This window comes from Lithobates pipiens, unplaced genomic scaffold (genome assembly GCF_037356315.1).
Source record: "Lithobates pipiens isolate NorthernLeopardFrog02 unplaced genomic scaffold, aLitPip1_a1.2 Scaffold_23, whole genome shotgun sequence".
Classification (NCBI taxonomy): Eukaryota; Metazoa; Chordata; class Amphibia; order Anura; family Ranidae; genus Lithobates; species Lithobates pipiens.
This window is the reverse complement of record NW_027507785.1, coordinates 311,668,156-311,680,332: the sequence shown is the minus strand read 5'-3', so window position 1 is coordinate 311,680,332 and position 12,177 is coordinate 311,668,156. Positions and strand designations below refer to the sequence as shown.

Here is a 12,177-nt window from a genome sequence, read left to right as displayed (position 1 = left end):
TACTTGCGGAAGAGGAATCTGTACCTGAGGACCTGAAGTGCAAGGATCTCCCTGTTTCTGCTTCATTCATTCTGAGGACATGTGCTTCCTCTCCTGCTGTCTATTGAATATTTCCACACCAGTCATTAGGGGAACAGCTCTGTCATGGGTAGGGTGGCCACCTTTTCTTCAAGCCAAACCCGAACACTTTAGTGGCGCATGGCAAAACATTTTTTAACCACATGTCGACCAGCCGCCGCAGTTGTACTGTGGCAGAATGGCTCGGCTGGGCGAAACGACGTTATGTAACGTTGCTTTGCCCTGTGGCCACCAGGGGGGCGCATTTTTAATCGCACTGATCACTGCACAAATGACAATGGTCCCAACAATGTGTCAAAATTGTCAGACGTGTCTGCCATAATGTCGCAGTCACGATAAAAATCTCAAATCACCACCATTACTAGTAAAAAAAAACATTAATAATAAAAATGTTATAAATCTATCCCCTATTTTGTAGACGCTATAACTTTTGCACAAACCAATCAATATACGCTTATTGCGTTTTGTTTTGTTTTTTATCAAAAATATGTAGAAGAATAAGTATCGGCCTAAACTGAGGGGAAAAAACGTTTTTTTATATATTTTTGGGGAATATTTATTATAGCAAAAAGTAAAAAAATAATGCTTTTTTTTTCAAAATTGTCGCTCTTTTTTTGTTTATAGCGCAAAAAAGAAAAACTGCAGAGGTGATCAAATACCACCAAAGAAAGCTCTATCTGTGGGAAAAAAAATACATATATTTTGTTTGGGAGCCATGTCGCACCACGGCGCAATTGTCAATTAAAGCGACGCAGTGCCGAATCGCAAAAAGTGCTCGGGTCAGGAAGGGGCTAGAATCTTCCGGGGGCTGGAGTGGTTAAGGGGGAACGCTGTTGACTCCGATGTAAAGGAGAACTTTGAGGAAGGTTTCTGCTCACCAAACCTCCCAATTACATCAGAGTTTCATGCATTCCTCCTTAAATTAGGGTTCCCAAAGCCCCCCCCCCCCCTTACATCAGAGTCCACAGGGCACCCTTTACATCTGAGTCCCTCTTACATTTGTGTACTCACTCGCTTGGAGGCAGGCAAGAAAGGGAAATAAGGGGGGAGACTTCAGTCACAGACATTGGATGGTGAGCTCACTCACCCGAGGATGGAGGCTCGGGTATCGACACCTTTCATCCACAATCTGTGGATGAAAGGTTGCTGGTTCCTGAGCTTCAAATTTCCCACCCACACATCTCTTTTCTAAGGCACAGAACGCCGAGGATTAGAGCGTGGGTTGGCAGACAGAGGGGGTAGGGGTGGGAGGAGGAGGAGCATATCAAGCCCTTTCTCCTCTCCTGTCCGTGTATGGAGATGGGGCCTGTGTGCACACCTATGTACTCGATGGTTGTGGTTACTTGGGGAGCCACAGTCCATTATGAATATTGTGTCCAGATTTCAGGCCATCTGAAACCCAGACACACGATTTGAAACCCGGACTGTCCGGGTGAATCCCGGACAGGTGGCAACGCTAGTCATGGGGGGAAACAAAGCCCTTTGCCTTTTCCAAGATGGCTTCCTCCACATAGTAACACATTGCAGAATAAGGCACGGTAAAACAAGTAATTGGGGGGGGGGGGATCAGCTGCAGGAAGACTACAGGCAATATTGGTACCTTCTTCTTCGCTCCCCATCTGCCATTTTTTGCACCACAGTACAGGTCCTTCTCAGTTGGTGGGTAATCGCCATGTGCCATGGTGGAGGGCACTCTATACAGTCATTTCTAGACCGGGTCTTGAACAATATGAAATCATGTAACATGCAGCTTGTCACCAGGACCCTCCACCCAAAATAAGGCATAATTTTGAGTGGAGGCTTCCTGCAGTAAAGCTTGCAAATGCTGCAGAAGGTTTCAATTTTTTTTTATTAAAGCTGGCATAAGCCCATCTCAGCTTAACCAAAACCAAAGAGCAATTCTGCAGAACTGGTTCACCCGCAGCATTTTCACACCTATAGCTGTTTCCTGGGCAAGTCAGTAGTAGTCTGAACTGGTTAGGTACATGTAAAAATGCATTTGTAAAGCCAAGACTCTTGTTATTTCTTATCAATTTACATTTTTTTAATTGTCTACATAGGAAGAAGTCACAATGTGTGTTTTTTATTTCACAAGATTCCCAAATGCGAAGTCTGAGAATGGTTGGCTTTTTATTTTACAAGATGGCAAAAGTGAAAATAGAAATGTGTGTGTGTGTGTGTGTGTGTGTGTATACAGTATGTATCAGTGGCAGTGCATCCATAAGAGCACACGGGCAGCGCCCCCTCTCTCCAGCCACCCCCTTTATGACCAATGGATAGATTCATGCATAGCATGAATATATCTATGGCCCCTGCACTTGAATTAGAGCAGCGGGGGGGGGGTGTTTTTGAAGCGCCATAGGCTTTAATAGGCGTAAAAAAAAGGTGCCCTGCGAGTGCCATGCTTGTGCTCGCAGTTCACCCAAATGTGTTAGAGCGGCAAATTAATAGTCGCTTTGCTAACACTGAACTGCCTCTCCGCCAATCAGGTACTCGGGTCTGTTACCCATCACCTGATTGGCTGAAATGACAGGCACTGTGATTGGATGCCTATCAGGAGGTGAGAATGGGAGGAGACACATGGCAGTTTCACGTTGGGGGGGGGGGGGGGCATGGTGATGGCATTCAATGGCACAGTGGCAGCATTTGATGGGATGGGCACAGTGGCTGCATTTCATAGTTTCATAGTTAGTAAGGTTGAATAAAGACACCAGTCCATCCAGTTCAACCCGAGTGAGTGTCTACAATTGTCTCTATCCCTGTACATTGCACACTCACATCATTCCCTACCCTCAAGGAGCCCACAATCCAAGGTCCCCATTCATATACGAGGGCCAATTTTTGGACAGAAGCCAATTAACCTACCTGCATGTCTTTGGATTGTGGGAGGAAACCGGAGTACCCGGAGGAAACCCACGCATGCACAGGGAGAACATGCAAACTCCAGGCAGGTAGTGTCGTGGTTGGGATTTGAACCAGCGACCCTTCTTACTGCTAGGTGAGAGTGCTAACTACTACACCTCTGTGCTGCCCCCATTTGATGGCACAGTGGCTGCAATTGATGGGCACAGTGGCTGCAATTGATGGGCACAGTGGCTGCATTTGATGGGCACAGTGGCTGCAATTGATGGGCACAGTGGCTGCAATTGATGGGCACAATGGCTGCAATTGATGGGCACAGTGGCTGCATTTGATGGGCACAGTGGCTGCATTTGATGGGCACAGTGGCTGTAATTGATGGGCACAGTGAGGCTGCAATCAATGTTTTTTTTTCTTCAGAATTTTACAGTTTTCACCCCAAAAATGTGTAGCACCAGCCGCCACTGGTATGTGCATATATACACTATTTTACAAAAAGTATTGGGACACCTGCCTTTACACACACATGAACTTTCATGGCATCCCAGCCTTAGTCCGTAGGGTTCAATATTGAGTTGGCCCACCATTTGCAGCTATAAAAGCTTCAACTCTTCTGGGAAGGCCGTCCACAAGGTTTAGGAGTGTGTGTGAGGTCAGGGACTGATGTTGGACTAGAAAGCCTGGCTCGCAGTCTCCGCTCTAATTCACCCCAAAGGTGTTCTATAAGGTTGAGGTCAGGACTCTGTGCAGGCCAGTCAAGTTAATCCACCACAAACTCGCTCATCCATGTCTTTATGGACCTTGCTTTGTGCACTGGTGTGCAGTCATGTTGGAACAGGAAGGGGCCATCCCCAAACTGTTCCCACAACAAGTCATTCCCCATGTTTTCCAATGATAACCATTCATGCACTACTTTGATCCGACTTTCATGCAACTTGAGGGCCATAGACTTAAATGTTAACCCTCAGAAGTTGCATGAAAGCTGTACCTAAATGTTATACAATGCAACTCGTGTGCAACAGCTGTCCATTATCACTGGTCAAAGCCAAAGTCGTATCCAAGTTGCACCCATCCAAAGTTGAGTTAGGGCCTAGTCACTATGCCCTATATCAGTGATGGCGAACCTTGGCACCCCAGATGTTTTGGAAATTCATTCCCCATGATGCTCAGGCACTCTGCAGTGTAGTTGAACATCATGGGAAATGTCGTTCCAAAACATATGGGGTGCCAAGGTTCACCATCACTGCCCGATATCATATTTATTAATATATTTATTTTATTATTATTATTATTTTAATGCTTTACGAGCGGCTGATGATATATAAGGCCCCTTTCACACGGACGGCTGTTCTGCCGCAGTTTAGAATGTTTATTTTTTTTCTGTGAAATTCAAGACTCCAGGCACAGCGATCAGCTGCATTTGTACAGTGCAATTACCTGCGTTTATGTGCGTTTCTGTGCAGTTGCGTTCAGCTGCAGTTATCTAATATAGTCGTTCCTATAGCAACCCCTTTTTTTTTTTGGTCCTTTGAATCCCTTCTCACGCTGCTATCCGCAGTTGACACAAAAGACTGCGATTGCCTGCGGTTATGTGCATATAGCTGCTCTACAACGCGCCTGGACGCATTCAATTCTATTTTTTCTATTCGCACCAAACCGCATGTAATGAAATCGCAGCTAAACGTTGTGTGTGAATGGGGCCATAGGGAAGCACTGTGTGCTTTTAACTGCGGTAGAAAACTAGAAAATTACGCAGCTAAAAGCGCAATTCTATCCGTCCTGTGTGAAAGGGGCCTAATTGTCTTGCTCCACTCCTTCATCTCTATGATGAAGCCCCAATGGGTGGGGCAAAATGCATCAGGGACGGGGCTCAGGCCGTTCCCCTTTCTTTTCACATTTCACATTTCTTTTCACCTGTGGAGCCAGTGGTGTGCGGCGTCTTTCATCCCCTCATTGTCTTTCAGGACGCGGCTTTCTACACTCACTGGAACCTCTCAAACCAGAACTTTAAGAATCCTGAATGTGTCCTTTCCATACCCCTCTCCTAATCTCACACCATGGCAGGACCTCGCACTGTCACACTTTATTAAATGATAGCGGTTATGTATACAGTGAACATCATGTACCTTTAACATATCCTCTTGTCTTTTCTCTTTTAGGATAAAATCTATACTAAGGCTCTGGGTACCCAAATATCTATATGAAGAGTACCCCAATGTTAGGAACAGTGTAGCAGTGCGGTTCCTACAGGTAATTGTATTATATTAAGCTACTATTTAGACTATTAAGCCTTTTACATTTGTCGTTGAATTGCCAGAAATGTCATGTTCTGTTTGTATGGTGATCTCGCTGCACAGTGTGCTGACAACGCTGCCTCTGCCGCACTGAAATCCCAAGCTGTGTTGTCAGCCCTTCCTGTGCTCACCCCTCTAGAGCAGGGGTCTTCAAACATTCTAAACAGAGGGCCAGTTTACTGTCCTTCAAACTTTAGGGTGGCCGGACTGTGGCCAGTGGGGGAAGAACAGGTCTGGGCGTAAACAATGCCCCATCTTTGGTATTAGGGGACGAAATAGTGCCCCATTGTTGGTATCGATGGGAGGAATAGTACCCCATCATTGGTGGCAGTAATGGTACCCTATCATTGGTATCAATGGGAGGAATAGTGCCCCATCATTGGTGTCATTGGCAGGAGTAGTGCCCCATCATTGGTGTCAGTGGCAGAAATAGTGCCTCATCATTGGTATCAATGGGAGGAATAGTATCCCATTGTTAGTGTCAGTGGCAGTAATGGTGCATTATCAATGGGAGGAATAGTGCCCCATCATTGGTGCCAGTGGGAGAAATAGTACCCCATCATTGGTGTCAGTGGCAGAAATGGTGCCCTATCATTGGGATCAATGGGAGGAATAGTGCCCCATCATTGGTGTCATTGGGAGGAGTAGCAACCCCATCATTGGTGTCAGTGGCAAAAATAGTGCCTCATCATTGGTATCAATGGGAGGATTAGTACCCTATTGTTGGTGTCAGTGGCAGTAATGGTGCCCTATCAATGGGAGGAATAGTGCCCCATCATTGGTGTCCCTGAGAGGAATAGTGCCCCATCATTGGTGTCATTGGGAGGAGTAGTGCCCCATCATTGGTGTCAGTGGCAGAAATAGTGCCTCATCATTGGTATCAGTGGGAGGAATAGTACCCCATTATTAGTGTCAGTAATGGTGCCCTATCAATGGGAGGAATAGTGCCCCATCATTGGTGCCAGTGGTTGGAATAGTACCCCATCATTGGTGTCAGTGGCAGTAATGGTGCCCTATCATTGGTATCAATGGGAGGAGTAGTGCTCCATCATTGGTGTCAGTGGCAGAAATAGTGCCTCATCATTGGTATCAATGAGAGGAATAGTACCCCATTGTTGGTGTCAGTGGCAGTAATGGTGCCCTATCAATGGGAGGAATAGTGCACCATCATTGGTGTTCCTGAGAGGAATAGTGCCCCATCATTCCTGTCCCTGAGAGGAATAGTGCCCCGTCATTGGTGCCAGTGGGAGGGATAGTGCCCCATCATAAAAGGGGAGAAGGGTTCCCCCAAGATGGGTTTTTTAGGCAGCCAAGTAAGAAGATTGAGTCAATATTGTATAGAAAAATAATTGTTTATTAATAGTACCAAAGGGCATAACATGAGAATTAAAAAATGAGCTCCAGTAGGAAATTAAAACTAGACCAAATATACACTTGCAGACAAAAATTTCATGGCAACATAATGATTGAATGTCGACAATATGAAAAGTAAGCGTGACCCGTTTCAACCCATATACCAAAGGTCTTCTTCAGAGGTCCAGTCTGCTAAGAGAAATATATTGTCCTATAATATATTTCTCTTAGAAAGAAAGACAATATAGAGCTACGGTGCTCCGCAATATCGTACTTTAATAGCAATGGGTATGCTCAAAAGGAAGAGAGACTGCCCATAGCGTAAAACCATTCACCAATTTTTAATAAACAAACGAAATACACTTACATTTAAAACGCATCAAAATTGCATAATAACAAGCCGGACAGAAAATTCGGGAGCCCGTCCTCATCTCGTATGGCATGGTGACGTCACTGCGTGCCCTCCCGTACGCATTTAGTCATAAATGGGTCAATGGGTTCCCCATTGAAAACGTCATTTATGACGAAACGCGTCTGAAAGGGCATACAGTGACGTCACCATGCCATACGAGAGGAGGACAGGCTCCTGAATTTTCTGGCTGGCTTGTTATTATGCAATTTTGATGTTTTTAATGTAAGTGTATTACGTTTGTCTTGCACAATCTTGTTTCGGTGGTCGGGGACTTTCTTTTAGATACATGTGTGGAGTCACCGTGATGCATTTATATTAAGCTTAAGATTGTGGATTCTCAACATAAACAATTCACAACAAAATGAGTGAAGGATTCTCTGCCAGTCATAATATTAATGAATGGTAGCAGTGTGGACTTTCATTATTTAAAATAAGTGAAAGACTTTCTGCCAGTTATAACATTAATGAATGATAATTGTGCAGTTTAATTGATTGAAGTAATGTTTATTGGTGCAGCTCTATATTTTCTTTCTATGTTTATTGTGTGTGTATCCCACAGTTGAGTAGCAGCCTAGAGATTCATCGATTTTTTTTTTTTTTTTTAAGCATATATTTGTTAATAGGTCCAGCGCGGTTTCTTCTCTTTTTTTCCTAAATATATTTCTCAACCCTCAACCCTATGGGTTGAAACGCGTCAGCCTTTTCATATTGTCGACATTTCATCATTAATGTTGCCATGAAATTTTTGTCTGCAAGTGTATATTTGGTCTAGTTTTAATTTCCTACTGGAGCTCATTTTTTTAATTCTCATGTCATCCCTTTTGGTACGATTAATTAACAATTATTTATCTATACAATATTGACTTAATCTTCTTACTTGGCTGCCTAAAATCCCCCCCTTGGGGGAATCTTTCTCCCTTTTTTGTACCTTTGGAGTGAGCAGCACTCTTCCATCTCCCGCTGTGTCTTTTCTTTGCTAGTGCCCCATCATTGGTGCTAATGGGAGAAATAGTGCCCCATCTTTAGTGCCAGTGGAATAGTGCCCCATCATTGGTGCCAGTGGATGGAATAGTGCCCCATCATTGGTGTCAGTGGCAGTAATGGTGCCCTATCATTGGTATCAATGGGATGAATAATGCCCCATCATTGGTGTCATTGGGAGGAATAGTGCCCCATCATTAGTGTCTGTGGCAGAAATAGTGCCCCATCATTGGTATCAATGGGAGGACTGGTACCCCATCATTGGTGTCAGTGGCAGCAATGGTGCCCTATCAACTGGAGGAATAGTGCCCCATCATTGGTGTCCCTGAGAGGAATAGTGCCCCATCATTGGTGCCAGTGGGAGGAATAGTGCCCCATCATTGGTGCCAGTGGGAAGAATAGTGCCCCATCATTGGTGCCAGTGGGAGGAATAGTGCCCCATCATTGGTGCCAGTGGGAGGAATAGTGCCCCATCATTGGTGTCAGTGGGAGTAATAGTGCCCCATCATTGATATCAATAGAAAGCATAGTGTCCTATCGCTGGTACAAGTGGCAGGAACTATCCAACTGACTGTGTGGAGAAGAATACCCCAAGGGCCAGAAAAAATCAAGCAAGGGGCCACATCCGGCCCCGGGCCACAGTTTGATGACTACTGCTCTAGACCATAGGCGTGCCCGGGGGGGGGGGGGGGGGTGTAAACAGAGGATCGGTAATCCTTTTTTTTTCACACTGACAGCGTAAGAAGAAAAAAAGCTGATCACCGGCTTCTGTTTGAAAGGACATCAGGTCCCAAAGAGGAAGAGGCGAAGCCGCCTCATATGTGCCCACAAGTACTGCCTGCCAGTGCCCCCTGCCAGTGCCACGAATAAGTGCCCACAGTGCCACGAATCAGTGCCACCTATCAGTGCCCACAAGTGCCACCTGTCAATGCCCACCAATGGTGCCAATCAGTGCCTCATCGGTGCCACCTAGCAGTGCTGCCTATCAGTATCACCAGTGCCAATCACTGCCACCCATCAGTGGCAGCTGTCAGTGCCCTTCAGTGCCACCCGTCAATGCCCTTTCGGTGCTGCCCATCAGTGCCACCTCTCTGTGCCCATCAGGGTCGCCTTATCAGTGCCGCCTTATCAGTGCCTATCAATGCAGCCTGCCAGTGCCACGAATAAGTGCCCACAGTGCCATGAATCAGTGCCACCTATCAGTGCCCACAAGTGCCACCTATCAATGCCCACCAGTGGTGCCAATCAGTGCCTCATCGGTGCCACCTAGCAGTGCTGCCTATCAGTGTCACCAGTGCCAATCAGTGCCCATCACTGCCACCCATCAGTGGCAGCTATCAGTGCCCTTCAGTGCCACCCGTCAATGCCCTTTCGGTGCTGCCCATCAGTGCCACCTCTCTGTGCCCATCAGGGTCGCCTTATCAGTGTCGCCTTATCAGTGCCTATCAATGCAGCCTATCAGTGCCCATCAGTGTAGCATCACCACACATCAATGAAGGAGAAAAATTACCTGTTTGCAAAATTTATTAACAAAATATAAAACGGTTTTGTATTTTATTTTATTTTTTAATTCGGTCTTTTTACATTTTTTTAAAGGGGCGCTCCAGCCACGTTTTTTTTTTTTTTACAAACACTGTAGCCAGGAATCCATTAAACATTGAAGCACACTGTCACTTTTGTTCCAGAAGGACTTTCTGATATTACTATTATTTTTTCTGCAGTTGGATTTTTGTATCAACTTATAATTGCACTCTTCCATTTAGCGATTTTACCAAGTGTAAAGTACTGGATTCACATATTGTGGCACTTGTAGAAGCACGTAGCACTTTTTTTCACAGTATATATTGATATTGTGGCACCTTTTATAAGCACCTAGCACTTTTCTTTTATTATATGATTTGCACAAATGCATATATGCATTTTTAACACTGTAGTAAGTGGATTGAAGTTTCTGTATTAACGCATAGCATTTTTGTGATAATATAAGTTAGGATCTCTATAATATCTTTATGCATGTTTCATATTGCCATCTATTTGCTATTTTATATATAATGCACATGTGGAATATTTATTTTTATTTTTATACTTTTATTTATGTGTGTAAAATTGCTATTAAGCAATTTTAACAACTAGGTTTCACTTTAGTTACACCTTTTGATTTGAGGCTGGGTTCACACTGGAGCGATGCGGGAACGCCGCAAATCCGCGGCGGGTTCCCGCATCGCATGCCTCCCGCCGGCAGTTCACACTGCCCTATGCGAACTGCTGGGAGTGTCAGTGAAATGTTAATGACACCCCCAGATCAGTTTGCATATCGCAGTGCAATCTGCAAACTCGGACAGGAATCGGATCGCATGGTGTGAACACCCATGCGATCCGATTCTGCTGCGGACCAAAAAAAGGGTCCTGTGTGAGTTTGGAGCGGGTGCGATGCGAATTTAGCCATACTATCTGTATGGCTGAACTCCCATCGCACAGAGATCTCCTACCGTAGTTCTCTAGGTAGTGATGGACGAACTTCCGACGGGACGTTTCGCGAACGCGAAACGCGAACGGACACAAACGTTCGCGAAAACGACCGTTCGCCGCGGGCTCCATTGACTTCAATGGGAGGCGAATTTCGCAAACCTTTAGGTCGAATTTGCGGCCACGGGGTAATTATTAGGGGGTAGCACGTAGTCCCACCACCTGGACAATAGCATAATACATGTATGAGGTGAATTTGGGATCGATAACTACAAGCATTTTTTTTTTATTTGGGAAATTGTTCTGACAATTCAGGACTATGGAGCTAATGAAGGCAATGGAGGAGAGGGAAGGTCAGGGACCAGGGTAGGCAAACAAGAGGGTGCAGGAGATACAGAGCACTGACAGCAGCACCGTAATACAGAGCACTGACATCAGCACCGTGACATACAGCGCTGACAGCAGCTCCGTGACATACAGCGCTGACAGCAGCTCCGTGACATACAGCGCTGACAGCAGCTCCGTGACATACAGCGCTGACAGCAGCTCCGTGACATACAGCGCTGACAGCAGCTCCGTGACATACAGCGCTGACAGCAGCACCGTGACATACAGCGCTGACAGCAGCTCCGTGACATACAGCGCTGACAGCAGCTCCGTGACATACAGCGCTGACAGCAGCTCCGTGACATACAGCACTGACAGCAGCTCCGTGACATACAGCGCTGACAGCAGCTCCGTGACATACAGCGCTGACAGCAGCACCGTGACATACAGCGCTGACAGCAGCTCCGTGACATACAGCGCTGACAGCAGCTCCGTGACATACAGCGCTGACAGCAGCTCCGTGACATACAGCGCTGACAGCAGCTCCGTGACATACAGCGCTGACAGCAGCTCCGTGACATACAGCGCTGACAGCAGCTCCGTGACATACAGCGCTGACAGCAGCTCCGTGACATACAGCGCTGACAGCAGCTCCGTGACATACAGCGCTGACAGCAGCTCCGTGACATACAGCGCTGACAGCAGCTCCGTGACATACAGCGCTGACAGCAGCACCGTAAGCAGCCCCAGGAGGAAGTCAGCACAGCACAGGGATGGTGTGATCCCCTCATAATAAGAACCCCCAGGAGGAAGTCAGCACAGCACAGGGATGGTGGGAGCCCCTCATAATAAGAACACCCAGGAGGAAGTCAGCACAGCACAGGGATGGTGGGAACCCCTCATAATAAGCAGCCCCAGTAGAAATATGACACCGCTCAACCTCTTCAAAGAGGAGGGTAGGGGCATATAGTACGGTGTGCTTTTTTGGGTCAGGGAAGTGAGCCAAATGAATTAAGAAGGTCTGTGTGCTTGATTCCAAAAATTGTTTATAGACATATACATGGTCTACTGATCACATGTGTTGAATTCCTCCGAGATCCATGCCTCATTCATTTTTAGAAATGTGAGGTAGTTAACACTGTGGTGAGCTAGGCGAGTACGCTTATCGGTCACAATCCCCCCTGCTGCGCTGAACGTCCTTTCGGACAGGACACTGGATGAGGGGCAAGCCAACAGTTCGATTGCAAATTGGGCAAGCTCTGGCCAGAGGTCAAGCCTGCCCACCCAGTAGTCTAGGGGTTCATCACTCCTCAGAGCGTCCACATCGGCCGTTAACCCAATGTAGTCGGACACCTGACGGTCTAGGCGTTCCCTGATGCTGGATCCGGATGACACCTGTCGATGGGT

At 46.3% G+C, this 12,177-nt stretch overlaps 1 protein-coding gene across 1 annotated transcript in view; it reads left to right on the top strand.

Moving 5' to 3' along the window:
• The window catches only part of LOC143926614 (interleukin-12 receptor subunit beta-2-like), a 127,976-nt gene that overhangs the window by 105,332 nt on the left and 10,467 nt on the right, over window positions 1-12,177 (top strand). The window contains exon 15 of the mRNA XM_077450515.1: window positions 5,097-5,187. Within this exon, the coding sequence (XP_077306641.1) occupies window positions 5,097-5,187 (91 nt within the window). The remainder of the gene's footprint in view (window positions 1-5,096; window positions 5,188-12,177) is intronic.